This window comes from Prionailurus viverrinus, chromosome A1 (assembly GCF_022837055.1).
Source record: "Prionailurus viverrinus isolate Anna chromosome A1, UM_Priviv_1.0, whole genome shotgun sequence".
NCBI classification, from domain to species: domain Eukaryota; kingdom Metazoa; phylum Chordata; class Mammalia; order Carnivora; family Felidae; genus Prionailurus; species Prionailurus viverrinus.
In genome coordinates this window covers 140,487,914-140,515,907 of record NC_062561.1, presented here as the reverse complement: position 1 = coordinate 140,515,907, position 27,994 = coordinate 140,487,914, and the positions used below count along the sequence as shown (strand labels likewise).

General features: G+C 34.9%; 1 protein-coding gene across 2 annotated transcripts in view; it reads left to right on the top strand.

Moving 5' to 3' along the window:
* CERT1 (ceramide transporter 1) overlaps positions 1-27,994 on the top strand; it is a 106,360-nt gene that overhangs the window by 43,778 nt on the left and 34,588 nt on the right. For both annotated transcript variants that reach the window (XM_047844289.1, XM_047844209.1), the window contains exons 5-8: positions 14,214-14,321; positions 15,098-15,236; positions 20,686-20,769; positions 25,782-25,939. In XM_047844289.1, coding sequence (XP_047700245.1) covers positions 14,214-14,321; positions 15,098-15,236; positions 20,686-20,769; positions 25,782-25,939 — 489 coding nt within the window. The remainder of the gene's footprint in view (positions 1-14,213; positions 14,322-15,097; positions 15,237-20,685; positions 20,770-25,781; positions 25,940-27,994) is intronic.

The following is a 27,994-nucleotide window of genomic DNA, read 5'->3' as shown; positions in this document are numbered from 1 at the left end:
ACATTTTACTTGAAATGAGATGGAGTATGAAAAAAGTTTCTTACCGAAATGTGCTCATGGTTGAGCCATCTAAATGATACCCAAGACTCCGTTTGAAGATCTCTTAGAAACTGTGTTGCTATTTGGCATAATTAAATATTTTTTTATGTACGGTCTCATGGTCAGCTTGATTTTGGTGCTTTTTCTCTATCTTTAGGAGCAGTTTCTGCTTATTTGAAATTTTACTTTCTTTTGTCTTAAATTTGACATACGCTTATTAGGAAACTATTTAAAAATAGCTAGATGATAGAATACACCTGTTCTTAGCACTTCTTAAATACCAAGGTCATGTAAAGTCATACTATCTCTGCCATATTTAATGAACTATAATAGTGGAAAAAGTTCTTAACAGATACTGGAGATTCTATACTTGTCTGCTTTATAAATGATTATCATATAAACCTAGCTTTGCATTTTGAATCTGATCTACTTGGCAAAGGCTTAAGAATGCAAATGTAACTTTTTAACGACTATTTTTGGTTTTGTTTTGTTTTTATTTAAGTAATCTCTACACCCAACATGGGGCTTGAACTCATGACCCCAAGGTCTGAATGAGCCAGTCACGCACCCGTGGTGTATTCTTTATATAAGTAATTTCATGAGATTGGTGGATTACTAGTTCTCCATTTACCTGTTTGCATCATACCATAGTGATGGAGGGAATAAGATGGAATCAAATTTTACTTTTCTCTTAACATTCAAAAGTTTTAATTTTTGAGAGAAGTGCAAATTTAGCAGCTGCTGAAGTAGTCAAAGGTCTGTCATTTTCTCGTATAAGCTGTAGAAAAACCCAAGTGGTTGGGATCACAACTGAACTACAAAGAACTAGCAGAGGAAGTTCCTTATGTCGGGATGCCTGGATGGCTCAGTCAGTTAAGCATCGGCTCTTGACTTTGGCTCACGTCATGATCTCACAGTTTGTGAGTTCAAGCCCCACATCGGTCTCTGTGCTGGCTGTACACAAAGGCTGCTTGGGGATTCTCTCTCCCTCTCTCTGCCCCTCCCCCACTCATGAGCTCTGTTCTCTGTCAAAATGAATAAATAAACTTAAAAAATTTTTTAAAAAAGTTCCTTATGTCTCTGGATTAAGGTCAAGACTTTGGTCAGTTCCTACCAGTGAGTTAATCGCTAAATTGCTTGCAGTGATAATCCATACATGGTTAATAATTTTTTTAACACCTAAATGTAGATACTACCAGCCAGCACTTTTGAGGTTTGAGGTGAAATCAAGGAAAACAAACTACCAACCCTCTTAAATATTCTTAGTGTTCTGGAATAAAAAATAACTTAATTGCCAAGGGCTTTCAAAATAACTTTGTAAGGTTTTGTTACCTAGAATTTTTGAAAGCTGAATTCACCTGAGCTGCCATTTGCAGTTTGCATTTCCATATGATGGAATTCTAAATATTGATTTCTAAATATTCAGTAAAGTATATCATACAGAAAAGAGGGAATGTCATTAGCTTAGAATTTTTAGCCATGCTCTTTTAATTGTGGAAGGTGTTTATATTTTACCTAGATGGTAAAAGAGGAATCAGAGGATTTTACATCAGGGAAAAAAGAAGATATTTAGGCAGCTAATCACATTAACTGTGTAGCTAGTTGAGATCTAGCTTGACAACATTTATGTCAAAAAGACAGGGAGAGCCCTGCAAATCAGTAAGAAGAGTTTACAGTTCAATTTAACAAAAATAGTTGGGGCACCTGGGTGGCTCAGTCAGTGAAGCATCTGACTCTTGATTTCAGCTCAGGTCCTGATCTCAACAATTCATAGATTCAACCCTGCATTGGTTTCTGTGCAGAACCTGCTTGAGCTTTTCTATCTCTGCCCCTTCCCTGCTTGTGTTCTCTCTCTCTCTCTCTCTCTCTCTCTCTCTCTCTTTCTCTCTCAAAATAAGTAAACTTAAAAAATAATATCCAAAAGACTGGAACTGGCATTTCATAAAACAGGATATTCAAATGGATAATAAACATGTGAAAAGGTCCTCTATGCCATTAAGTTATCAGGGAAATGCACATCCGCCAGGCAGGGTGACCTTAAACAACAACAATAATAATAATAAATAAATAAATAAAAAGAAAAAAGGACTTAATACTAAGTGTTGGTGAGGATGTAGAGTAACAGGTGTAAATTGGTGCAGACACTTTGGGAGACTTTTGTAGCATCTGCTAAAGCTGAACATAGTTGTCCAGATCAGATAAATATTGAAAATTTGAAAAGATCCCATAGGTATTGACCATAGGTCCATTCATTTTAATTAAGCTTTTTAAGTTACAGGAAATAAGGTCAACTCATGTTAACCTTGAGAAATGAGAATATTGCCATGAACCAAGAAAAATTAGAATGCCCTGCCTACAAAGAAAATTGGATCTGTATACTTAACTCTGAGTGCTCTTATTCACAAAACTGTTACTGTCCCATCACCTGTTCCCCACCTATAGTTAATGTAGCTTAGTTTCAGTCTGTTCTTCTCCCTCTTTCATAGTTCCTGTTTATTCATAACTTTTGTTCTCCCATCCTACTCTTAGTTTCTTTTTGTTGGTTTGTCATGACCTTTTCCTGTTTGGCTTCTGTTTGGCTTCAGCTCCTACTCCTAACTGCCCGAATCTCTTGACATTCCTCAAAGTAAATATCTTAAATAAATCTGATTGCCTCTTCACTCTAGGTTTCTAGGAACTGGCCACTCTTGGTCCATTTATAATTAATTGCATATTTACATGTGCTTTGGGTAGGGTGGGATTGATTGGCAGTTATACACACATAATATTCTGAAACTGTAATCTATAATTTTGTATGGCATTTACCAAATTTGCAAGTTTTTATAATGCTTGCCGCATACTTACTACTAACAATTTACATAAATACTATTAACTTTTCAGCTTTTTCTTCTATCCTTTATTAGTCTCTAATTTGCTTTGAAAATGTTTCTTTAGATAAGAAAGACTAAAGGAGTCAGTTAATATAGAGTTCAGTAACTTCTATATCATTACTGTAGAAAATATTAAAATGAGACTTTATGCTACAAAAGTTATTTTTTACAGTGTTTCAATATTATATTTGAATTTTTATTTAATCAGGAGGGAAGATTTCTGACAGTTACCAAGACAGATTGGATTCTGTTCTTTCTGTGTTTGATGTAGAAAAGTAATAGTGGGTGGCATGGCTCACGCATATTGACATCAGTGAAAACTTCTCTGATTTTACTTGCTGAATATATTGGACATTATCTGGGAGAAAATATTTCTTAAAAAATCAAAGAACACAAAACTGCTCTTTTCATTAAATAAATCCTTTTAGCTAATAGCCTAAAAAAGATTTGCTTATGTTGTCGTCTTTATTGTCTGGTAAATATTCTGGGTTGGTTTGGAATTGAAGGATGAAGTATAGCTTTGGGTTAGAAACAATAAGAATAGGTAGCAAAGTAAATGAATATCCTAGCTGAAAACATTTTTGTCAGTGTTTAGTCACAGAACGTCCATGTCCTTGACAGACCAGCTATGATCATTGGTAGGAATGCTTTTATCACTGTTCATTTTCTAGTCCCTTTTTCTTTTCAGACGCATCCCTTTGGTCTGTAGAGGGATAAAGGAGTAATTATGTACTGTCATCATTTAATTCAAGTCTTTAAAAATCATTCCTGAGAATAGTTCTGTTGATTAGATTTTATTGTCCCACTCTGGTTTTTAAAAGTAATACTTAGGGGCACCTGGGTGGCGCAGTCGGTTAAGCATCCGACTTCAGCCAGGTCACGATCTCGCGGTCCATGAGTTCGAGCCCCGCGTCGGGCTCTGGGCTGATGGCTCAGAGCCTGGAGCCTGTTTCCGATTCTGTGTCTCCCTCTCTCTCTGCTCCTCACCCGTTCATGCTCTGTCTCTCTCTGTCCCCAAAAAAATAATTAAACGTTGAAAAAAATTTTTAAAGTAATACTTAATCATTATAAGGAAAAAAAATACAAAACTACCTTCTGTGTTTACATCCCATGCCCTCACCAAAGCCTTATGGAGATAAAGTTTCTATCCTGTTTTCCTTTCCATCTAGTACAATTTTTTTCTTACAATATAGCTTTGTTAGTGTTTTAATGTACTGTAATTTTAGTATATATTTCATATTATTAGGCCTCTAGATTTTTTTGGTTTTTGCATTTAGTATTTACTGCCTTCCTACATAAAGCATTTTTCTGCAGGTTAGTTGTGTTTTTATAATAGTTTCTGAGAGGTAGAATTGCTAGGTTTAAGGATATGAGCACTTTTGATATCTGTTGTCAAAAGTGCTTTCAGAAAGGATTGCACTAATGTACATTCCATGTGTAGAATTTGTGGGTATTCATTTCACTGCAACTTTACCAGTATTATTAGTTTTTTGACCCTTTTTAAATGAGATACATTAAAAATGTGTTCTGTGACTTTATTTTTTTGTGTTTATTTTTGTAGAAGTGATACTTGATTACTATAAATACTTCAAACAATATGGACAATACTGAAAACTACAAAAAAGAAAATGAATATTTAGGCCATTTAGAAATGACCACTATTCATTCTTCAGATACTTCCTTTGCATGTACAGACTTATATTTGTACTTAAATGATAATATACTGTTTTGTTGCTTTTCCTCCATCCAGGAATAAGTTATGTGTATTTTTTCGTGTTTGATATAGATCTAGATTTCTCCCTTAACCCCTAATAAAGGAATGCATACCTTCTTTAGAAAATTTAGGTTTGAGGCCAAAGTTTCAGAATAATAAAGAACATTCATTTGCTTACCATTGTTTTATGTGAATGTATTTCTTTCAGGATCTTTGCAGAGAATTTATGGTTCAGTTTCCTTGGCTAACTATACTCTTAACATTTCAGTAAACCTGCAAATACTTACTAAACATTGAAAATCTGCTTTTTTCTCTTACTGGGACATTTAAGGGAGCTTCAAAAAGTCATTTTGCCACTGTCATCTCTTTGCACTTAGAGAAAAAAAAAATAGAATTATGACTTCTATATCCTGTGCCTGTGGAACTTCCTTCTGAAAGAAGATATGCAATGACCCTTTTTTCTAGGGCAAACTATAAAATAAGAAAGTTAAAGAGTAGTATTGATAAGTTTGTTACATTTGCTGCTAGCTTCTTTTTTTATTTATTATATTTATTCTCCCCTGTTAAGTGTTTTTGGAGTAGAGATATAAAGGAATATCCTTCCTGTGTGAGGGGGGTGAAGAAGAAATATATTAGTTAACATTTATCAAGCACTTATGATATAATATAAATACTATAAAGTATTATTAAAGATTTTTTCATTGTGAAGCACACTTATTTCCTTGTCTATTAATTCAGGTTCCACTATTTCAAAACGGGTGATATCTCCTTACGACAAAGATATGCTAGAACAAAAGACTCCATTACAGCAATTCTGACATAACACATTTTAAATAATGGCCAGTAAATGCTTATGGATACTGATAGTCGTTTAGAGTAATTCTATTTCTCCCTCTAACATTGCCTTATAGGCAATGTATGGACTTGATCTTATGGAAATAGGAAGCCAAATAGGATTTAAAACAGGAAGTAAAGAATCAGATATCTATTTTTAAAGGACTACTCTGGTTATACTAGAAAGGATTTTAAGAGGAACAAGACTTGAAAGTAGTTAGAAAGCTGGAGAATTTATCCAAATGAGTCTCTCATTGGCCAGAACTAGGGAATAGCAATAGGAAAATAGAAAAAGGGATACATTTGAAAGAAGTAGAAGCAAAGTCTCTGGATATTGAGGCAATATAGCATATAATAAGTAACATCATGGGCTCTTGAACCTGGAATTAAATCCTGGCTCCCATTTGTGTGACTCTGAAGACAATAAATAAAATCACCTGTAAAATGAGTATACTAATAATACCTATTTCACATAGGCTATGGAAAGAATTAAATGAGATAATGCACTTAAAGTGTTAGCATCATGCCTGGTACAAAGTAAGTATCTTAAATATTGGCTTTTACTGTTGTTGTTACAATTTATCCAAGGTGGCTCTCTGGAATTAATATCTAAAACATCCATTTTTTAGAAAGTTACTCAACTCTCATCAGCCCTCCTCTGAAAGAAAAACAAAAAAGATCTCTCTACTTGTTTTCTAAAACTTGGTACTTGTTTTCTAAAACTAGAGTGGAAAAATTATTTAACAGACTTCATTTATACAGCTTCATTTGATAGCTATCTAGTTATTTCTCACCTCCATTTTAATGTCACTGAGAAAAAAAAGACAGTTGGACCTCCAGATTCTCTTAAAGGAAGGAAAAAAAAAAATTTTTAAGATAAGTCTGAATTTCAGAGTGTCACAATTGTTTAGAATCATCTTTTGCATCACTGGTTGTGTCAACAGCTTTTGCTACAGAGGAAGTACTTTGTACCTTACTAATTTCCCCTTTAGCTATAAGGATGTGTTATGGAATCTAAAGCCTGAAATTCTAAGTGCAAGAAAGGAAGTTCTAACGTCAAGAAGAGAGTGTTGTTACCCTCTATTTCTATAGTACCATATTGTATTTGGGCATTTTGGGGGATTGTAATAGGCAGTGTCTTATTTTCTTCTGTTCCTCTAACATTCTTTTTAACACTTAACTAGGGCATGTGATAAGGCCCTGGTTAACTCCTCCAGTCTGATTTCAGTACAACCCTTTGCATGTTTAGATATTTCTGTAAACGAAAGCTCATCTCATGTTCCAGCAGAAGAAAATGCAAAATAAATAACCAGGTTCCATAAATGACCTTCAAATCATTTACTTGATACTGATTTTTATTTTTTTGAGTTCATTTATTTATTTTTGAGGGAGAGAGAGCATGAGCAGGGGAGGGACAGAGAGAGAGAGAGAGAGAGAGAGAGAGAGAGAGAGAGAGAGAGAATCCCAAGCAGGTTCCACACTGCCAGTGCAGAGCCTGATGCAGGGCTTGAACTCACTAACCACTCACTACCCGTGAAATCATGACGTGAGCTGAAACCAAGATTCAGACGCTTAACTGACTAAGCCACCTAGGCGCCCTTGATATTGGTTTTTAAATTATGATACAAGAATGACTAGGATCTGAAAAGAAAAAGGTCTATAGGACTAATCTGAGCAAATGTTCTATTTTCCAGTATTATTTGAGAAAAATATCTTGAGAGTAAGCAAATAGTATTTAGTGGAGGGCTGCTAGGATTTAGGCAGCCAGAATATGTTAAAAATCCTCTGTGGTATCATTTTCTTAATATATTTTAAAATTTCTTTGATTCATGAAGTGCTACAATTCCTGGAAATCAGGGTGGGTTGAACCTCTCTTTATCTGGTACATTAAATTGATGAATTGTGTTACATCTTTCCGTCTGGTTCAACAAAAAGGAATTACAGTTGGCCTTACATTTGGCCTCCACTGCATATGTACATTTTTAGCCTAAGTTTTGGTATTTAGGTTTGGCACAGAGAATTATGATCCTAGACTACTCATATCATTTTAAACATTAGAAAATTAAGCCCAAGAAGGTAGTAACTGATTGTGTAGTTGTCTAGTGGTTACAGTGATGCTAGAGCCTTGTCTTCTCTTATCCTGTGTTCTTGTTACTCTGGAGACCGCTGTTGTTTCAGGGGGGTCCATCAGTGTTTGAAAGTCTAAATGGATGAGATTTTAATATTTACGGACATGAAATTGTTCTGCCAAATTTTCTTATCTCAAATAATATGTTTATGTTGACTTAGACAAGAATAAAACTGTTTCCACTGCAACTTAAATGATATTTTAAATCACAGTCCTTTTGGTTAAATAGTGTCTTGCTTCTCGTGGTTTGCTTTAAAATAGTATTGAAGGTAGATGTGTGGATGTTTATAGCATAGCAAGCTTACTTGGTTTTACTATGGGTTTCAGAATTTTAATTTCTAGAAAATGCTCCATTGTTTTTATATTAATCTTGTATATTCTCTCCGTAATTAAAATGGAAAGAGACAGTGTTGTTGGAGTTAGGGGGAACTTTGACACTAATAACTAGATGGTTTTTGACACCATGAGGAAGTTACTTAATTTGTCTAAATTTCTTTGCTGTGTTTCTTGTTGGAGAGTGTTACTAGGAAAAAGAATGAGCTTTTCAAAAGGCAGGTGCTATTAAAATAAGTCAGCCTTTTTGCTATGATTTTTAACCACGGCCTTTGGAATCTAGATGGGATGATGAACAGATTGTACAAAATGAGAATATGTAAGTTTATCTCCCACATGATTAAGCCAAACCATAAAATTTGTGTCTTTGAGGGAGTTTTCTTTTCAAATCAGTTTTTAGGCATTTCTGGTGTTTTATTAAATTCATAACTTTGAACTATATGATTTAATTTATTATGCTTTTAAGTTTTTTCAAAAAGTGAAAATACAGAAGGTAAAGGTCACATAAAGGAATTAGTCTAAACGTTACTATTGTACTTTGACCAGTAGTAACCTCAGTTTTCCATGTGTACTGCTACTTGGAAAATGCTACTGATCCCATCTAGTGGCCAAAAGAGTGCGTTTTGTTTTTGTTTTGGGACTTTTGTGTGTGTGTGTGTGGTGTTAATAAAAAGGAATATTATAATAAAGGTGTGATCTCATTGTAGTATTTAAGCAGATATATTGAAAGGAAAATATTCCTATAGTAACTATATATGAATTCTGCATTATTAATTTTAGATAGAATTTTGTGTTTTCAAAATATATATTGGTGATTAGAGGTTTTAATTAAGCTCAACTTTATATTTCTTGTGGAAAAGTAAGTGACATTAAGAAAAAGCTAGCATGCCTCTGAAGTTTCCCAATCATACCAATGAGATTTTAAAAGCATGTTACAGTTTTTAAGAACATTTAACAGAATATCAGTTGTGACAATAAAGTAATTTTTCCCCATTTCCATCCTTCTTCCCTCACCCCACATCACCTTCAAATAACATACCTTATAAATTCAGGATGAGTATTGCTGCCTTTAAACTGAATATCTTGGGAAGACAAAGGAGATGTCAGGAACATTGTCCCTTTTCAGAATAGTTTTATAACTTTTTTAAAAATTTTTTTTAATGTTTATTCATTTTTGAAAGACGGAAAGAGTCAGAGCACAAGCATGGGTGGGGCGGAGAGAGAGGGGGACACAGAATCTGAAATAGGCTCCAGGCTCTGAGCTGTCAGCACAGAGCCCGATACAGGACTCCAACTCACGTAACGCAAGATCATGACCTGAGCCGAAGTTGGACGCTTAACTGACTGAACCACCCAGGCGCCCCTATAACTTTTCCTTTAGAAATATTTTTAGCACTTATGACCAAATGTTTTTAAAATATTGATATCTTTGGTGATAGATTAGATGCTTTTAGAGAAATCTAAATCAGAGCCACATCACATGAATAAGAAAGGCAGTCAGGCTTAATTATACAGTTTGAAAATATCCCTTTTTTTTTTTTTGCTTTTCACTTTTCATGTATCTAAGAAAGAGAGAACACGAGTGGGGTAAGAGGGACAGAGGGAGAGAGACAGAATCCCAAGCAGGCTCCCAGCTGACAGCTCAGAGCCCGACATAAGGCTTGATCCCATGACCCTGGAATCCTGACCTGAGTCAAAATGAAGAGGCGGATGCTCAACCAACTGAGCCACCCAAGCATCCCTTGAATCTATTCTTTTAAAGTAATGAGAGTGTTCTCCAATTTTTATTCTGTGATTCCCAAAGATGATTTGGTCCATTTTGTGGCTGTCATAAAATTACTCTAAATGCTGTGGTGTATACCATTAAGAATGTTTTATGCAATGTCAGTATCATTGTACAATCACAAGCATTTCCAAAATGACTAGATTTTAAACAGTGAGGATTCATTTGTGTGTGAGTGTGTGTGTGTATTTGTATGTATATTTGTTAAACATTTATTTATATTTAAATTTATCTTAGTGCAGTTATTAACTGAAATAGAGTAACATGAATCTCCATTGTTTAAAATGAATAACCATGCAATTGCTTAGTATATTTCTTTTTCATTGGAATGATTTTATATAATTCATAATGGAATTTATTTAAGTGAAACTTTATTAGAGGTAGAAATACAGTTACACTAAACTCGCAGCCTCCACATTCATTTACTATCCATTACTTAAAATGTACAACACTATCAATATTGCTACAGTGGAGTCTCTGTTCTATCACGTCTTAGTTGTGAGGAGATATTACTTGTTTTGAAATAGTGGAACCTGAAAAAATAGACAAGAAGATAAAAGGTATGTTTTATGGTGAAGGTACTTTTAGAAAAACTTTGTTGTATTTCTATTTTGTTTCAAGATCTTAAAAGAAAAGATCTTTTAAAAATAAGCAGTTTTGGGGCGCCTGGGTGGCGCAGTCGGTTGAGCGTCCGACTTCAGCCAGGTCACGATCTTGCAGTCCGTGAGTTCGAGCCCCGCGTCGGGCTCTGGGCTGATGGCTCAGAGCCTGGAGCCAGTTTCCGATTCTGTGTCTCCCTCTCTCTCTGCCCCTCCCCTGTTCATGCTCTGTCACTCTCTGTCCCAAAAATAAATAAAGGCTGAAAAAAAAAATTAAAAAAAAAAAAAATAAGCAGTTTTTACTTCCTCTAAGACCCATTGATAAAATGCAACTGGATGGAGAGGGTAGATTTATTTAAATTTCAAATTGTTTGGTTTTGAATATTTTACAAATAAACATCCAAAATCTATTTTAATATTATAAAATTTTTTTGTAAGTCAAAAGAGGGTTTTGTATTTAAACAGGCAATTCAGGTTAATTTCTATTTATTAATGAATAACGCATAGTTGTCTGAGATAAGTGACTTATGGAGTACCTTATATTTTTAGTCTTATAGGTTCCTCTCACTTTTAATTCTAACCTTCTATATTTATTTATTTGTTTATAAAATGTTTATTTTATTTTTGAGAGAGAGCACAAGGGGAGGGGCAGAGAGAGGAGACTACACAGAATCCAAAGCAGGCTCCAGGCTCTGAGCTGTCAGTGCAGAGCCCAAAGTGTGAGGTCCCACAAATTGTGAGATCGTGACCTGAGCCGAAGTCAGACGCTTAACTGACGGAGCCACCAAGCGCCCCCAGTCTTCTGTATTGAAATTGAATGAAAACCTTTACCAAACCAATACAATTAAAGTGTAGAAACACCACCCTTAGAAAGTTAACATTATTATCAAAAGACAGGAGAAGAAGCTAGAGCCATTTTAGGTAAAGAACCTAGCTTAGGATATTATTTCAAAAGTCTTATTTTTTGTAAACTATATGATTGTTAGAATTCTCTTTTGGTAGGATTCTGTGATATTGAAACAAGCTTACCTTCTTTTATTTTATTAAGGTACAAATTACATTCTTCAAACCTCTCCTTTTTTTTTTTTTTTTTTTTTACTTTTGAGAGAGCACACTGAGCTAGCTCGTGGTATCACAACTGTGTAGATCATGACCTGAGCCGATATCAAGAGTTGAAAGCTTGGGGCGCCTGGGTGGCGCAGTCGGTTAAGCGTCCGACTTCAGCCAGGTCACGATCTCGCGGTCGATCTCGCGGTCCGTGAGTTCGAGCCCCGCGTCAGGCTCCGGGCTGATGGCTCGGAGCCTGGAGCCTGTTTCCGATTCTGTGTCTCCCTCTCTCTCTGCCCCTCCCCCGTTCATTCTCTGTCTCTCTCTGTCCCAAAAATAAATAAACGTTGAAAAAAAAAAAATTTAAAAAAAAAAAAAAAGAGTTGAAAGCTTAATTGACTAAGCCACCCAGGTGCCTCAAAATGTATCCATTTTAAATGGACAGTTGAGTTTGGACAATTATAACCTGTACCCCCAAATTTTCTTGTGCCTCTTTGTAACCATTTCCCCCCGTTCCCTGGCCTATTTTCTTTTGTCATAGATTAGTTTTATCTTCTAAAAAAAATACCAATTTTCTTGAGGTACAATTTTACATAAAGTTTCATGAATAGTTTTCCTGGCACAAAAATACATATTTTGCTTCATCACTAAAACACTGTTTTGCTTTGAGGTATGGAATTGTGTTAGGATGATGTATGTAAATCTTGGAGAAGAGCTTTGATTCCATGCAGTCTTAAGTTTATATGTAATTTCTTAGTAACTTCATAGTTAAGAACATATTGCAGTATATTTCACAGAGTGTTTTATTAATGACCATTATTGAAGTATGATAATTTCACTTTGTGTGGCAACCAGTATATACTGGAAGTTTGAATTTTAAGAGGTTTTCACATGGATAAGTTTCTAGTCTCTTTGCCTAAGGTACTTTTCTCTTTTCCATGAGCTGTTTTACTCTTTTGATTTTGGATTCCTCTTCCTCCTTTCTCATTCTTCCTCCTTTTCCATCTTCTTCCTAGAATAATGAACTTCGGTTAAATGAAGTGATACTGAACTGGAAAATGTTTTGAACTAGTATTAGTATCATTTACATAAAGACAATAACACAACATTTAATTTAGTAATTAAATCAGTATAAAAACTTAATGTTCTTATACCTAAAAGAATGTTTTTCAGTTAGAATAATGTCTTGGGTAAACCAATAGGTATATAGGAAATGTACTGGATTTTCGGGAGCTAGAGCACAGAGGATGTAAAAATGCCAGTAGAAATGGTTTCTGTAATACATCGTGCTTAATTTTAGTGATTCCTAGTCTTAATCTTGAGACTTCTAAAACCTTCTAAATGTTGCTACTAGGCATGATACCAGAAATGATTAGATATTTTTTTACCTTAAGTTTTGTGACTAAGACTAAAATTATCCATAGTACTTTTTAAAAATAACAATAGAGGGGCGCCTGGGTGGCGCAGTCGGTTAAGCATCCGACTTCAGCCAGGTCACGATCTCGCGCTCCGTGAGTTCGAGCCCCGCGTCAGGCTCTGGGCTGATGGCTCGGAGCCTGGAGCCTGTTTCCGATTCTGTGTCTCCCTCTGTCTCTGCCCCTCCCCCGTTCATGCTCTGTCTCTCTCTGTCCCAAAAATAAATAAACGTTGAAAAAAAAAATTTTTTTTTTAAATAAATAAATAACAATAGAAAGTAATCAGAAATCCAAAATAGTTGAGCAGGTTTCAGGTACTTGGAAGTATTTTTTTCAAATGTTCATTTCCTTTGTATATATTATTATTACTGCTTTTGTTATAAGAAGAGTGAAAATTGGTGCTCTGAGGAATGCCAACCCCAAGTAGTACTACAGTACGGAATCTAACTGTACCCAAATATCCAGGAGTTCAATTAATTATCTTCCATGGTATGATTACTTAACAGACTGACTAAATTGGAAACTTCCTTTCTGTTATGAACTATTGAAGTTACTATAAAATTTTTTAAAGATACAATCTTCTTCTAGAAGTTCCAACTCCAGTCGTAATTACAAAGTGTAAAACTATTTTAATTGAGTGCCGTAATCATGCTCTAGAATGGTTGAGAATACAGAGACGCACTGCCTGGTGTAATAAGAAAGGCTTCACTGAGACAGTTGTATTTGAGCTATGTCAGGATAAGTGATTCACCTATAAAGAAATAGTACTGAAAGTTTTCCTATCATCATCTTTTTATCCTTGTTCTGTCCAATTTTTATTGGTAAAATGCATGTAACAATTGGTCATTTTAGCCATGTTTAAGTGTACAGTTTTGTGACATTAAGTACATCCATCTCGAACATCACCATCCATCTCCAGAACTTTTTCCTTTTCTGCAACAAAAACTCTGCCTGTAAAATTCCAACTCCTCATTTCCCCCTTCCTCTAGTCCCTGGTAACCACTATTCTACTTTGTCTCTGAATTTGACTACTCAAGGTAGTTTTCCTGTTATTTAACCCTCCTAGCCCACTAGCCCAACATGAAGTTGTTGTTCAGTATATTTCCCAATTAAATGGCAACTAGGAATTGAAAAGCATTACTTATGCCATTGGGTTACCTGTATTTCTTGAGTGGACTCAAATTGCTAATTATTGTTACAATCACCTTATTTATTTATGGGAAACTTTTGTTTGCTCTTAAGTGTTTTTTCCAGTTTTATTGATATATAATTGACATGTGACATTGTATTAAAGTGTACAAAGTAATGATTTGATATATATGTATTGTGAAGTGAATATTGCGATAAGTTTAGTTAACACCCATTACCTCACAGTTACAACTTTTTTTTCTTGTGATAATGAAGTATTTTTTATTTAACTTTTTTTTCACTTAGTTTACTTTCCTTTTTAGACCGAATCTGGATATGGATCTGAATCCAGCTTGCGTCGACATGGCTCTATGGTGTCACTGGTGTCTGGAGCAAGTGGCTATTCTGCAACATCCACCTCTTCATTCAAGGTTTGTTGTTATGCTATAGGGCAGCATAAATTGAGTACTGAGTGTTGTGAAAAGAACTTGATAGGTTTTTGAAAGAAATATTCCACAGTGTAACTTATTTCATATTGTTATGGTTTTTAAGGTGCAAAATCATGATTCTTACAAATATAAAATGAACATATCAGATTTTATTTCATTCATTAATGAGTTAAGATGTAAAAAAAATTGGCTCAAAGCAGAATGTAAAGAACAGTGAAATGATTTTGTTAATATATGCAAATATATTCTGTTCAGAGATTAGTAACCAAGTGTGTTCACTGGAGAAAATTAATTTGCACCTCTGTGGACTTTACATTGCTCTCAGTTTTCTACTACTTAAAGAGTTGTAAAATAACTCCAGTGCAGCGAAATTAAATTCTATATGATCAAACAACACGCTCTCTTAAGAGTTCTGTAGATGACACTCACTATTCCTTTGAAAGGTCACCGAGTAATATGTTTGCCCAAAGTCTTTCACAATTTTTCCTCACAGTGTTTAATTTGAAAATACTAAATGTTATATTAGCACATTGTCAGACTTAACTGTTCTCTACTTCCTTCAGGCTTATCACTGTCAAGCCACTAATTAGTCATGTTCAAGTCTATTCCTGGGAGTGTTACGTTGAACTTGACAACTCTCCCTACCCCATCCCCTCAGTAATAAGATGTAGACTTTAAAAGGTGATGAAACATCATAGGAGTATATAAATTCCAGTTTTGTTAACTTGGATTACCTCGCCACTTTGTGTGTTTTGCAGAAAGGTCACAGTTTACGTGAAAAACTGGCTGAAATGGAAACCTTTAGAGATATCCTGTGTAGACAAGTTGATACTTTACAGAAGTACTTTGATGCCTGTGCTGATGCTGTCTCCAAGGATGAACTTCAAAGGGATAAAGGTTAATTAGGCTATTACCACTATTTTTACTTGGAGAATGAATGGATTTAAAGCTTCTTGATCTTAAAGGGTAATGTCTTTAAGTGATAAAGGTAACTATAGTCACTTGCTGAAAACCCCCAGTGTAACAGATTTCAGTATTATAACTTGTATACTATATTAACATATCCTAATTAATCTGATCACCCAAACCAGATGCCATTGAAGACTTTTACATGGTTTTTAAACTCTTTATTCCATTAAAAAATATATCTATCATCTCGGTAGTATGGGGTATTTCACATGATCACGTCTAATAAATTTACCCTGTGGGGCACCTGGCTGGCTCAGTTGGTAGAGCATGCAACTCTTGATCTCAGGTCATGAGTTCAAGCTCCACGTTAGGCCTAGAGCTTAACTTTAAAAAAAAAAAAAAAAAAAAATTACCCCCTGATGAGTCTTACAGAGAAGCATGTTTATGTTAAATCCTCTAAATTTGAAATCATTTGATCTCTGTATTCCTCTGTCTTCCTCCTCCTCTTCTCCCTTCCTTTTTCTCTTCACTTCTCTCTCTCCCCCTCCCTTCCTCTGGCTTTTTTCTCATAGAAGAAGAAATCAATAATGGAGCTACATAGACGTTTAAAAATAATCTTTAGTGAATTTTTTAATTTAAGAGACATGATCTTAAGTTAACTCGTGTAAGTTTTTAAAGTTACTCTTTCTTTGTTACTGCTAAAGATATTACTGATGTTGTTAACATCTGCTCTTCATTTGTTCCTTTACTTTGCTGTGAAGACAAAAATGCCTTCAGTATTCCTAAATAGCACCATGTTCATTCCCAGTATAACTAGGTTGCTTGACAAGGTTTCATTTCTTGGTCTTATTAAATGTGTTTGATCTGAGTTGATACTTTTTGTCCTCTCTATTCTTTTCCCTCCCTTCTGCCTTCTTTTGGATTGAGTATTTAGTAAATAATTTTGTTACCTCCTTTGACTTTTTAGCTATTACTCTTCGTTATTTTAGTGGCTACTTTATGGTTCATAGTATGTACATTTAACTACCTTCAAGTAACATGCCACTTCCAAGCATAGTATAAGAACCTTACAGTTATGTATTTTAATTTCTCCCCACTACTGAGGCAAGAGTTTTCAGTGTTCTTTAACCAGTACACTGTGAATTATGAGGTTTTCCAGTCCGTGATTTGGAAACAGATACTTTTCCCTGTACCATGTAGGTTTTGGATACTTTTCCCTGGAATTTTTTCATACAGTTCTTTCCCTGGCCTCTATAGTTCCCTCACTTGTATGTGCTAACAGTACTCTACTGAATGTTCAAAGGGACCTTCTGCTGATCTCCAGAATTCTTTCTCTGTACGGGCCTCTCCTCTCCAGTCATCTGCCTTGTGAATTCCAGTTGCCTTTGATTCTCTGTACTGTCAGTTCCTTCTCACCTTAGAGAGTCTGCCAGACTCCTGGTTTCCTCCTTACTCTAGAGCTTGGAAACTCTCCCAAAACAGTAACCTGGAGCAGTCATAGGTCTCATGTTATTTGTTCCCTGACTCTCAGGCATCACTGTCCTTTGTGGCCTAATATCCAATGTCTTGAAAACCATTGTTTCATGTAGTTTTTCGAGTTTTTTAGTTTCATTCTAGAGGGTAGCCTGTTTCTTCTATGTTGGTCAGAAGCAGAAACCCATATTCCTCATAAAGTACTTAATTTAGGTACTTAATTTTATCTAAATTAAGTAGCCTTAATGTTCTTTATATTTCATAGACTTTAAGTTTTAGGTTAACATTTGATATTTATTTCTATAAAAATAAAGGCCCTTCAACTTGTGTTTCTCCTTAAGAAAAATGTGTGTATCTTTTTTTATCAAACTAAACATTACACATCATCTTTCATTTGCTTGCAAATAGCCCTTTCAACAAAAAGAGAATACATACAGAATTGATTTATTTATTTTTAAATGATCTTATCAGTAGTAAAGAACATTTCGAGGACAAAAGTGATAATGGAAGGCTTAGACGTTGGGATACAGTGATAACCAGGTTGTATAGAATCTTTGAAAAATAATTTTAAATGCTATTCATGTTTGAATAAATAGCAACAGTGGTAGACTAATATATTAATTTGTTAGGGCTACTATCACAAAGTACTATAGACTAGGTGGCTTAAACAAGAGAAATTTATTTTCTCACAGTTCTGGAGGCTAGAAGTCTGAGATGAGTTGTTACCAACATTGGTTTCTTCTGAGGGCCATGAGGGAAGGATCTATTTTAGGTCTCTCTCCTGAGCTTATAGATGGGTTGTCTCTTCCCTTTGTCTCTTCCCTTGTCTTGTGAAGACACTTCCTTCTATAAGTGCCTGTGTTTAAATTTCCTTCGTTTATGAGGACACTGGTCGTCTTGGATTAGGGCCCACCCTAGTGACTTCATTTTAACTTGATTACCTCTGTGAACACCCCGTTTCCAGATACAGTCACATTCTGAGGTATGGAAGGTTAGGACTTCTAACATATGAATGTTGCAGGGACATAATTCAAACCATAACAACTGATTTCCCTATAAATGCTATTATAAAAAATACTGATATTTTTAAGAACTCATGCTGGGTAAAAGTGAAATAAGGACATGGACCATAGTTTCCTACTTTGTAGATCAGAGTTGCTGAACTGAATCTAAGGATCTTTCATTAAATTATCAATACCTTGGGGGTGCCTGGGTGGCTCAGTCGATTAAGCATCCAGCTCTTGATTTCAGCCCAGGTCATGATCACAGTTTGTGAGTTTGAGCCCCACATCAGGCTCCACACTGACAGTGTGGAGTCTGCTTGGGATTCTCTCTGTCCCTCTCTCTGTCCCTCTCTCTGCCCTGTTCACGTTCTCTCTTATCTTTCTCTAAATAAATAGATAAAAATTATCAAAATATGACAACAGCGGATTGTAGGTAGTGGATTGCTCTAATACTTTGTCATGTAGCCTTCATGCTAGCTTTATATGTTATTAATCTACTACCTTTACTCTGTTTACCTTTCCAATGAGAATTTATTCTTTCATATATTTTCTTGTTTCTAATTAACACACTTACTTTTCAGCCTAAAGAAGTCTCCTTAACATTTCCTGTAAGGCCAGTTTAGTGGTGACAAACTCCTTTCGCTTTTGCTTGTGTGGAAAACTCTTTATCTCTCCTTGAATTCTGAATGATAACGTTGCTGGGTAGAGTATTCTTGGTTTGAAGTGTTTTTATGGCTTAAAGAATTTTAAGAATCACTGTGCTTTTTAAGTGTGTCATTGAAACGATAACAGCAAATTCTCATTTATTTTAGGTGTTCAGTGTTTTTATATAAAATATTTAATCAGAATGGTTAGTTAGGCAGTCTTAGCCAGACCACCCACATTCCCACACATACTTCAGTAGGATTTAACTAACCCTTAAAGTCGTGTGTGTTGTGTGTGTGTGTGTGTGTGTGTGTGTGTGTGTGTGTGTGTATGGTTTGCAGAAGTAGAAAACATTATCTCTACCCTAAACATAGTGTTTGATTTTAAAAGAAGATAGATGTATCACATTAAAGGAAAGTTTCTATTAATCTTGCTCTTTTATTCATTGTTAGTTTGTTGACTTGAAGTAGATTACTTAACATTTTTTCACATCTGTTGTCTCAGCTATAAAGTGAATATTATATCCAGCACATATGATTGTGAGAATTAAGTGAGAATATACATACATTAGAACTGTGCATAACAGCAACAATTCAATAAATAATAGCTGCTGTTTTTAATGTGGTTCGTTTAGATTATTGCAGGGATAGGGAAAGCAGGAATGTGCAAGATCCAAAGATACAATTTAGCATAATAGATTTGAATGTTAGTAAGGAAAACCAGTCTGATTGGGATGGGGGATTTATATTAGGACAGTAGCTTTAAATCATGTCACACATCCCTTAAAGGTAGCTCAACAATGGACAAGGAGTGCTTGGTTGGGAAGGAAAAGAGGAACGCCACTCTTTTAGCCAGAACAGCTCTTATTTTCATCAATTTTATATTGAGTGTTGCGCTAGAAAAATAAAGTTGAAAATCCCTGTTTGGTGGTACTAGGCTATTAGATGGTTAGAGATACAAAACCCAAAATAGATTCTAATGAGATAAGTGAAGCACAAACCTTTCAGTAGTATTTAAGAACAGTTGATCAAAGTAGTATTGCGTCAAGGTCAGGATCTTGTTTGATGGTAAGTACTGATTTAAAAACAGAGCAATATGCTGTGTTAATGAACTTCTTAGAATTGACCATATTTGCAAATGATTGACAAGAAGATGAAGATCCACACAATCTGGGAATCTGATGAATCTTGGGACTAAGATGCCTGCAGAGGCTTCAATATGAATATTGACGTCTATAGGACTGATAGACATAGAAAAGAAAAATGTTAGTCAGGTATTGATATTACTTTGCTAGGTAGAAATGAATAGTAGGTATTAGTAGATAATAGCTTATGATTTGAAAAAGTTGTTATAGATGCGTAGCAAAATTTTTAAGTGATGAAAAAATGAAATAGCCTAATAACTAGAAAATGGCAGTACAGAACAAACTTATTTTTCATGGTGATTATTACCATTTAAGGGAGGAATAATAAACAGGAGTGGGCTCTACATCCATTGGAGAGAGAGAGCTAAAGTAGATGAAATGTTTATTGTAGGATCAAGTTACTCCTGATGTAAAGAGATACAGACAAGAAGTAAAACATTAATTTAGAATGAAGACTTCTTACATAGAAAGGGAGTACCTAAAAAGAAAAGAAAGAAGCCATTAAAAAAGTGATAGCAGAGAATAAGATTTATAAATTTGCATTAAGAGTGGAATACATAATACAGTGGATTAAAGTATGTTAGTAGAAAAAGGGATAGGACATAGAACAAAAAGGTATGCAGAAGGAGAACATAGGGGATTCTGTTTTTTCTGGAACTTAGTAAGTTAAAAGGAATGTCCAGGCACAGACACATAAGGATGAATGCAAATTGATATCACACCTGTAAGTCATTTTGTTGTCATGACCTGTAAGTCATTCCCTACACATGCAGAAATAGTAAATTTAAGAACTCCCAGAGGCAAGTTAAGGTATCTTTTGCATGTAACTTACTCTCTTACAGTCCTGCTCAGCCCTTGCAGGCCTCTGGTAGACTTATGAAATCACCCCAACCCCAAGCTGGGTAGGAAGGGATAGGATGACTAAAGGGCAAAACAATTCATATCTCAATGTTATCCCTTACACAAATGAGAATGGGTACAATTTTTCTAATGTATTTCAAGACATTGCACAGCATGTTTATTGGGCATACCTTGACAACCTTTGAAAATACAAGGGTAAATAAGGTCTTGTACTCACAGAATCTAGAATATATTGACTTCATTTGAACATAAGAATAAATTGGTTTTCTATTTCCTTTAATCCTAATATCCTGAAATATATTTTCTTTAGTGGTAGAAGATGATGAAGATGACTTTCCTACAACACGTTCCGATGGAGACTTCTTGCATAATACTAATGGCAATAAGGAAAAGTGTAAGTAGTATATTTTTTCCAGTTGGCTGGATTAAGTGTACTTTCTAAAGTTATATAATAACTAAGTATATAACAAGAATAATTATCTAATTGAGTAGTTTTTAAAAAGCAGTGTAATTACTGGAAAGTGAAAGTTTCTTCCAGGAAAAGACATATGAGTAAAATACACATTGTGACATTAAATAATAATGGCAGCTCATTATCTAACAAAGACTCGTTCTAAATTCCAGACATTGACCTGCTTATTTCAGCAGTATTTTATAAAATCAGTTTCTAGCACTCAAAGTTTATTTCTTGGAGGGGAAGCATTATAATATAACTTGAATGTTTATTTAAAGTATATTCTCTCTGTTGAACGTACTTTTCTGTCTCCACTTAATAAACTGGTATTAAAAAGTATATAATCAGTGTTATTAAATGTAAGTTATTAAAAATAGCTCTGATTTCACCACGTATTTGTTTATAGACACAGGAGCAAGGTGGTTTATTTCATATACCCATTTATTTTTGCTGTATTTATAATGGCTAACTTATTAGATGGAATTCTGAATTGTTCATTAGAAACCTACAATTTGCACCAACATGGATGAAGCTCGAGGGCCTAATGTAAGAGAAATAAGCCAAAGACAAATACTGCATGGTATCATTTACATGAGGAATCTTAAGCCTGAAAAAACAAAAAAACAAATCCAGAAACCTGTGATCCATAGTCAGTACTCTTCTTTTGAAATATCCTACAAAAAAGCTGGATTAGATTTGTAAAAAAATTTTTAAGTTACAAAACTAAGACATTGTGAAAAAATAAGTTAATCTAATTAAGCTTATTTTTGCTAATGTTGTAAAAGAATGTGAGGTATAATTTGTGGCCTGTTTTCAAATAATTTTTCAAACTGTCGTATGCATGGAATTAATTTTCTTTTTCGTAGATCACAGTGGAATATTCTATTATTGATACTAAAATCTGATACTTCTCTCCCCCTACTTTTTCCTTTTTGGTTCTTCCTGTTTCTTAGTTTCATCATAGCTTTCTTTCAGCTTATGACCTGCCCTCCCCTCAGTCTTGTGAAATACTATCTTCTTACTACACGGTTATCTATCCTTGGGACTTGGGACTTGGGACTGAAATGTTGCACCTTACTGAGCCATCTAGACTTATCTTTATTAAATTAGAGGGTTATTTGGGGAAGATTATTTCAAGTTATATTTTAATTTCACAATAAATAATCTGCTTTAATGGAAAAAAGATTTTGTTTGGACATTGGGAAAATTGTTAAATTGTAAAACTCGCAAGTCCAATCTTCCAGCCCAGTCAGTTCCCCGACCTACACTCCCCAGAATAGAATAGAAATTTATTTTCTATAGAAATTGAAATGGACGGTTCTAGATTCTGGAATACCTGGCACAGCAAAAGATAGGTGTATTGGCCTATCATCAACAAAGTGATTATGCAGAAATTTACAAACTGAGTATTGAAATTTAGCAACCTCATTGTTCTTTTTATCTCCAAGAACTCTGGTGATCAGGCACGAAATGAAAGTCTGTGTACTGAAGCTCCCTTCTTTTACCCTGTTTCCAGAATACCCATCAACCAGATGTATATTTTCTGATACAAAAATAGAACATAACTCTAGATGCTGAATGACCACAAGGAAGGGACCTATAGAGATTTTCTACATCTACCATGAAGAAGCTGTCTCACTACCAGATCACCCTTAAATGAAGTCCACTGGGTTTAAAACCCTGCTAATGCTTACAGAGCTTTTAGTAACTTACTCTTAAATGTGAACAGATAGCCAGATTTCCAGACATTTGAGGAAAGCCTCCAATCTCTTTTTCTGGAGACTTGAAACCAAACAACAGAAGGCAAAGTTATTAGAGTCATTTAGAGAAATACCCTACAAGATGTTTACATAATTTTTTAAATCATGAGTCATGTTTGAAGTACACTTGTGGAATGCACTGTTTAAAATAATTCCTTTCAGGGTGCCTGGGTGGCTCAGTTGATTAAGTGTCCAACTTTGGCTCAGGTCATGATGTTGCGGTTCATGAGTTTGAGCCCCACATCGGGCTCTGTGCTGACAGCTCTGAGCCTGGAGCCTGCTTCAGATTCTGTGTCTTCCTCTCTGCCGGTCCCCCATTTATTTATTAATTCATTTTCTCTCTCTCTCTCTCTCTCTCTCTCTCTCTCTCTCTCTCTCTCTTATTTTAAAATAAATAAAAATTCATTCATTCTCTCTCTCATTTTAAAATAAATTAAAAGAACATTAAAATAAAATAAGATAATTGCTTTCTTGGGGCACCTGGGTGGCTTAGTCGGTTAAGCAACTGACTCTTGATTTCAGCTCAGTCCAGATCTCATGGTTCATGGGTTCAAGCCCCACATTGCCACATTGGGCTCCGTGCTAACAGGGTGGAGGTTGCTTGGGATTCTCTGGCCCCCACCCTGCTCTCTCCCTCTCTCTCTGCCCTTCTCCCACTTGTGTTCGTGCTCTCTTCACTCTCTCCACCCCCCGAAAAAATAAATAAATAAAAACTTTAAAAATAAACAGAATAATTCCTTTCTTACTGTTGATGCAAAGTAACTCTTGTTAATTACCATAGATGGAAAGTAACTTTCTGTTAGAGTTAGAAATGAGTTAGAAGTTTTCTATATAATCTGGTAAAGTGGATAGAACATGTAGTCTTTAAATCTGGTACTACTTGATCATAGCATGGGATTAGGGTGTCAGTCATCTCTCAAAAAAGACAGGCTCTTAGTGCTAGATGCAGCCAACATCAGAAAAGGGAGAAATGATACTTGATTCTTGGGAGTGGTCATTGTAACAAATTTTACCATTAGAGCCATCATTAAAGCTTTGGTCTAGGGGCACCTGGGTGGCTCAGTCGATTAAGGGTCCCAACTCTTGATTTTGGCCCAGATCATGATCTCACAGCCATGGGATCAAGCCCCACGTCTGGCTCTGTGCTGTCAGTATGGAGCCTGCTTAGGATTCTCTCTCCCTCTCTCTCTGCCCCTTCCCCACTCATGCACATGCACGCTCTCTTTTTAAAACATAAATAAACTTTAAAAAAGATTTGGTCAAGATTACCTATTGTGATTAGTGAATATGTTAAGATGTTTAAAAATTTAGAACTAGTATACCGACCTGATAATAAATTCTATGTATTCCAAGAATAGGATTGAGGGTGAGATGTGAAGATTAGAATAAAACTTCCACAGGTTCTAAGATGATAATAAAGACACTTAAAGGTAATTTGAATATTAGACTAGAGGAGGAATTTTTGGATATGAAAACACCTTCCTGGGGCGCTTGGGTAGCTTAGTCAGTTAAGCATCCAACTTCAACTCAGGTCATGATCTCACGGTTCTAAATCATGATGTAAGGACTGTTTCCTCAACCTTTTGTGAACAATATTTACCTCTAATGTAAGTTTTCTTGTTATGTTCTGTGCATCCTTTTCTTAATTTATATTTCTAGAGTCAAAAGGGGAGACTTTATGATAATAGTGTCAATTCATCAAAAAGGCATAACAATTATACTTGTAGTTGTATATAATAACAGAATGCATGGAGCAAAAACTGAATAAATTGAAGAGGAAAAAAAAGACAATTGAATTGTAATAGTTTGAGACTTGACTATCCAGCTTTCAATAATGGATACAACAAGTAGGAAGAACACCAAGGAAATAAAATACTTATAAAGACAAACAGACCTGGTAGACATCTATGGAACTCTCCACTTAACAATAGGAGAATATATATTCTTAACAATATCCTTAACAATAGGAGAATAGTATATGTAACATTCTTCAGGAGAGACCATAAATAAGCGTCAATTAATTTAAAAGGATTGAAATCATACAAAGTACGTCCTCTAACCACAATGGAATAAAATTAAAAATCAGTGACAGAAATTTAGGGTATTCACAAATACGTAGACATTAACACCCTCACCTATAATCAGTGGATTAAAGACAAAATCAGAAAGGAAATTAGAAAATACTGTGAGATGAATGAAAGCAAAAATACAATATACCAAAACTGATGGACTGCAACTAAAGCTGTGCTTAGAGGGAAATTTATAGCTGAAACACCTTTATTATAAAAGAAGAGACTCAAAATACAATACAATCCAACTATAAATTGGTTCTTTGAAAAGATATCAAAGTTGATAAATCTGTCTTAGCAAATTTACAGTGTTATTAACTATAGTCCTCTTGCCATACATTAGACCTTCACACTTATTCATTCTGCATAACTACAACTTTCATTCTTTTAACAGTACTTTCAAGAGCAGAAATTTTAAATTTTGATGAAGTTCATTTTATTACTTCTTTTGTGGATTATACCTTTGCTAAGTCATATCTATATAGGAGTTTTTAAAGTTGAAAGTATCATTATTTCTCTTAAGGAGTTCTCTTGGAGTGGTTTTTTATTAGTTAATGGTGTAAGATATTATGCTCTCTTGCTTGCATCTTGTGAGTTGTAAGAGTTTTCATTTAATTCAAAGACTAACTCTGAGTTAAAATTATAAAATATAAACATAAGAGCCATTTAGCATGTGCATTGGTCTCAGACTTAATTTTGGACATTTATTTTAATTTTACATACCTTATTCAATTCTGTATGGTTTATCTTTAGGTATTTTTTAAATTTTAGGTCTCTCAAAATGTAAGGTAGTTCTTGCCATAGTTTCGTCCCACTTTAAGATGTCAGAGTATTATTGGTAAAGTATTCCTCCTACCACTTTGTTCACTGGGTGTAGTACAGCAAATAGATTTCATGAAACAACATCCAGAAAAAAAGCTATGAAAGTACATACGCTGCCACAAGCTTCTTTGCTTGTAGAGTATGGATGGAAATTTTTAAATGTTGGCCATCAAGAGGAGAATTAGAATCCAAGAGCCTGCTCTGACTTACTGGGTTTTTAAACATTTTTTAGTTTTACATTTTGATGAAGACTTATTTCTTCATTACAAAGATGTTCAGTGAATAGCTTTTTTTTCCCCAGTATTTCCACATGTAACACCAAGAGGAATTAATGGTATAGACTTTAAAGGGGAGGCGATAACTTTTAAAGCAACTACTGCTGGAATCCTTGCTACACTTTCTCATTGTATTGAACTGATGGTAAAACGTGAGGACAGCTGGCAAAAAAGACTGGATAAGGTAAGTGTTGTTTTTCTTCTTTTTAAAAAATGATCCAATTTGATTCAGCTTTATAGTAATTTCTTAGGGAAAAATCTATTGGGATTGATAGAAGTAGCAGGGGGTACTACTCTTCTGAAATTTTGTGGGCATCTTAAACTCATTTTCCTAATGAGATTCACCAGTTATGTATTTGGTTACATACAACATAAATTCTTGGTAGGATTTTAATATAAAAAATTTTGTAGTCATAGAAATGCCTTGGAATAGAAGTGATAAGCCATTTAACATTACCTAGCTTAATTGTGAAATACGTGCAGCTGTATTTAAGTTCTTAAACACCAGTTTATGAAGTTAAACACTAGCTTACTGTGTTCATAGCTGTGTATACTTCCAGGGTCATTGTGCTATTATTTAACATATATTACGTTGTTCATTGAACATTTGCCTCATATTCACCTGTTTACACCTTTGCTTAAACTTTAGCATTCATAATAACATTACAATATGAGTCTTTAGTTCCTAATGTCACCTTTGGCTCAGTGAATTTGTTTAGTAGGAAAACTCCTATTTAGAATTCAACATCAGTAAAACAATAAAATGTTATAACTGTAACATATCTTAGAAGATTTAGTTCTAGTCTAATGCCATCATTTAAAGAAGGAGCTGAGGTACAGAGACTGGTCCAGAAATGCTAAGTAGCAGTTGGAAGAATTTTACTCTATGTTATATTTCAGCTCTGAATACTAGGCCAGACAGTAGTCAAAATCTGACTTTGTGCAGAAATCTCTGTCCCCACCCCCCGCCCCGTTCTCTCCCACTCTCTCTCTCAAAAATAAATAAACATTACAGCTTTGTAGTACAGTTTGAAGGCCGGAATTGTGATGCCTCCTGCTTTGGTTTTCTTTTTCAAGATCGCTTTGGCTATTCAGTGTCTTTTCTGGTTTCAGATAAATTTTAGGATTATTTGTTCTAGCTCTGTGAAGAATGCTGGTGTTATTTTGATAGGGATTGCATTGAATATGTAGATTGCTTTGGGTAGTATTGACATTTTAACAGTATTCTTCCTATCCAGGAGCATGGAATCTTTTTCCATTTTTTTGTGTCTTCTTCCATTTCTTTCATAAGCTTTCTATAGTTTTCAGTGTATAGATTTTTCACCTCTTTGGTTAGATTTATTCCTAGGTATTTTATGGTTTTTTGTGCAATTGTAAATGGGATCGATGCCTTGATTTGTCTTTATTTTGCTTCATTGTTGGTATATAGGAATGCAACCGATTTCTGTGTATTGATTTTATATCCTGCAACTTTGCTGAATTCATGGATCAGTTCTAGCAGTTTTTTGGTGGAATCTTTTGGGTTTTCTGTATAGAGTATCATGTCATCTGTGAGGAGTGAAAGTTTGACCTCCTCCTGGCTGATTTGGATGCCTTTTATTTCTTTGTGTTGTCTGATTGCAGAGGCTAAGACTTCCAATACTATGTTGAATAACAGTGGCGAGAGTGGACATCCCTGTCTCGTTCCTTACCTTAAGGGGAAAGCTCTGTTTTTCTCCATTGAGGATGATATTAGCATTGGGTCTTTTGCATATGGTTTTAATGATCTTGAGATATGCTCCTTCTATCCCTACTTTCTTGAGGGTTTTTATCAAGAAACGATGCTGTATTTTGTCCAATGCTTTCTCTGCATCTGTTGAGAGGATCATATGGTTCTTGTCCTTTCTTTTATTGATGTGATGAATCACATTGATTATTTTGCAGATATTGAACCAGGCCTGCATCCCAGGTATAAATCCCACTTGATTGTGGTGAATAATTTTTTTAATGTATTGTTGGAACCGGTTGGCTGATATCTTGTTGAGGATTTTTGCATCCATGTTCATCAGGAAAATTGGTCTATAGTTCTTGTGGGGTCTCTGTCTGGTTTTGGCATCAAGGTAATGCTGGCTTCATAGAAAGAGCTTGGGAGTTTTCCTTCCATTTCTATTTTTTGGAACAACTTCAAGAGAATAGGTGTTAACTCTTCCTTAAATGTTTGGTAGGATTCCCCTGGAAAGCCATCTGGCCCTGGACTCTT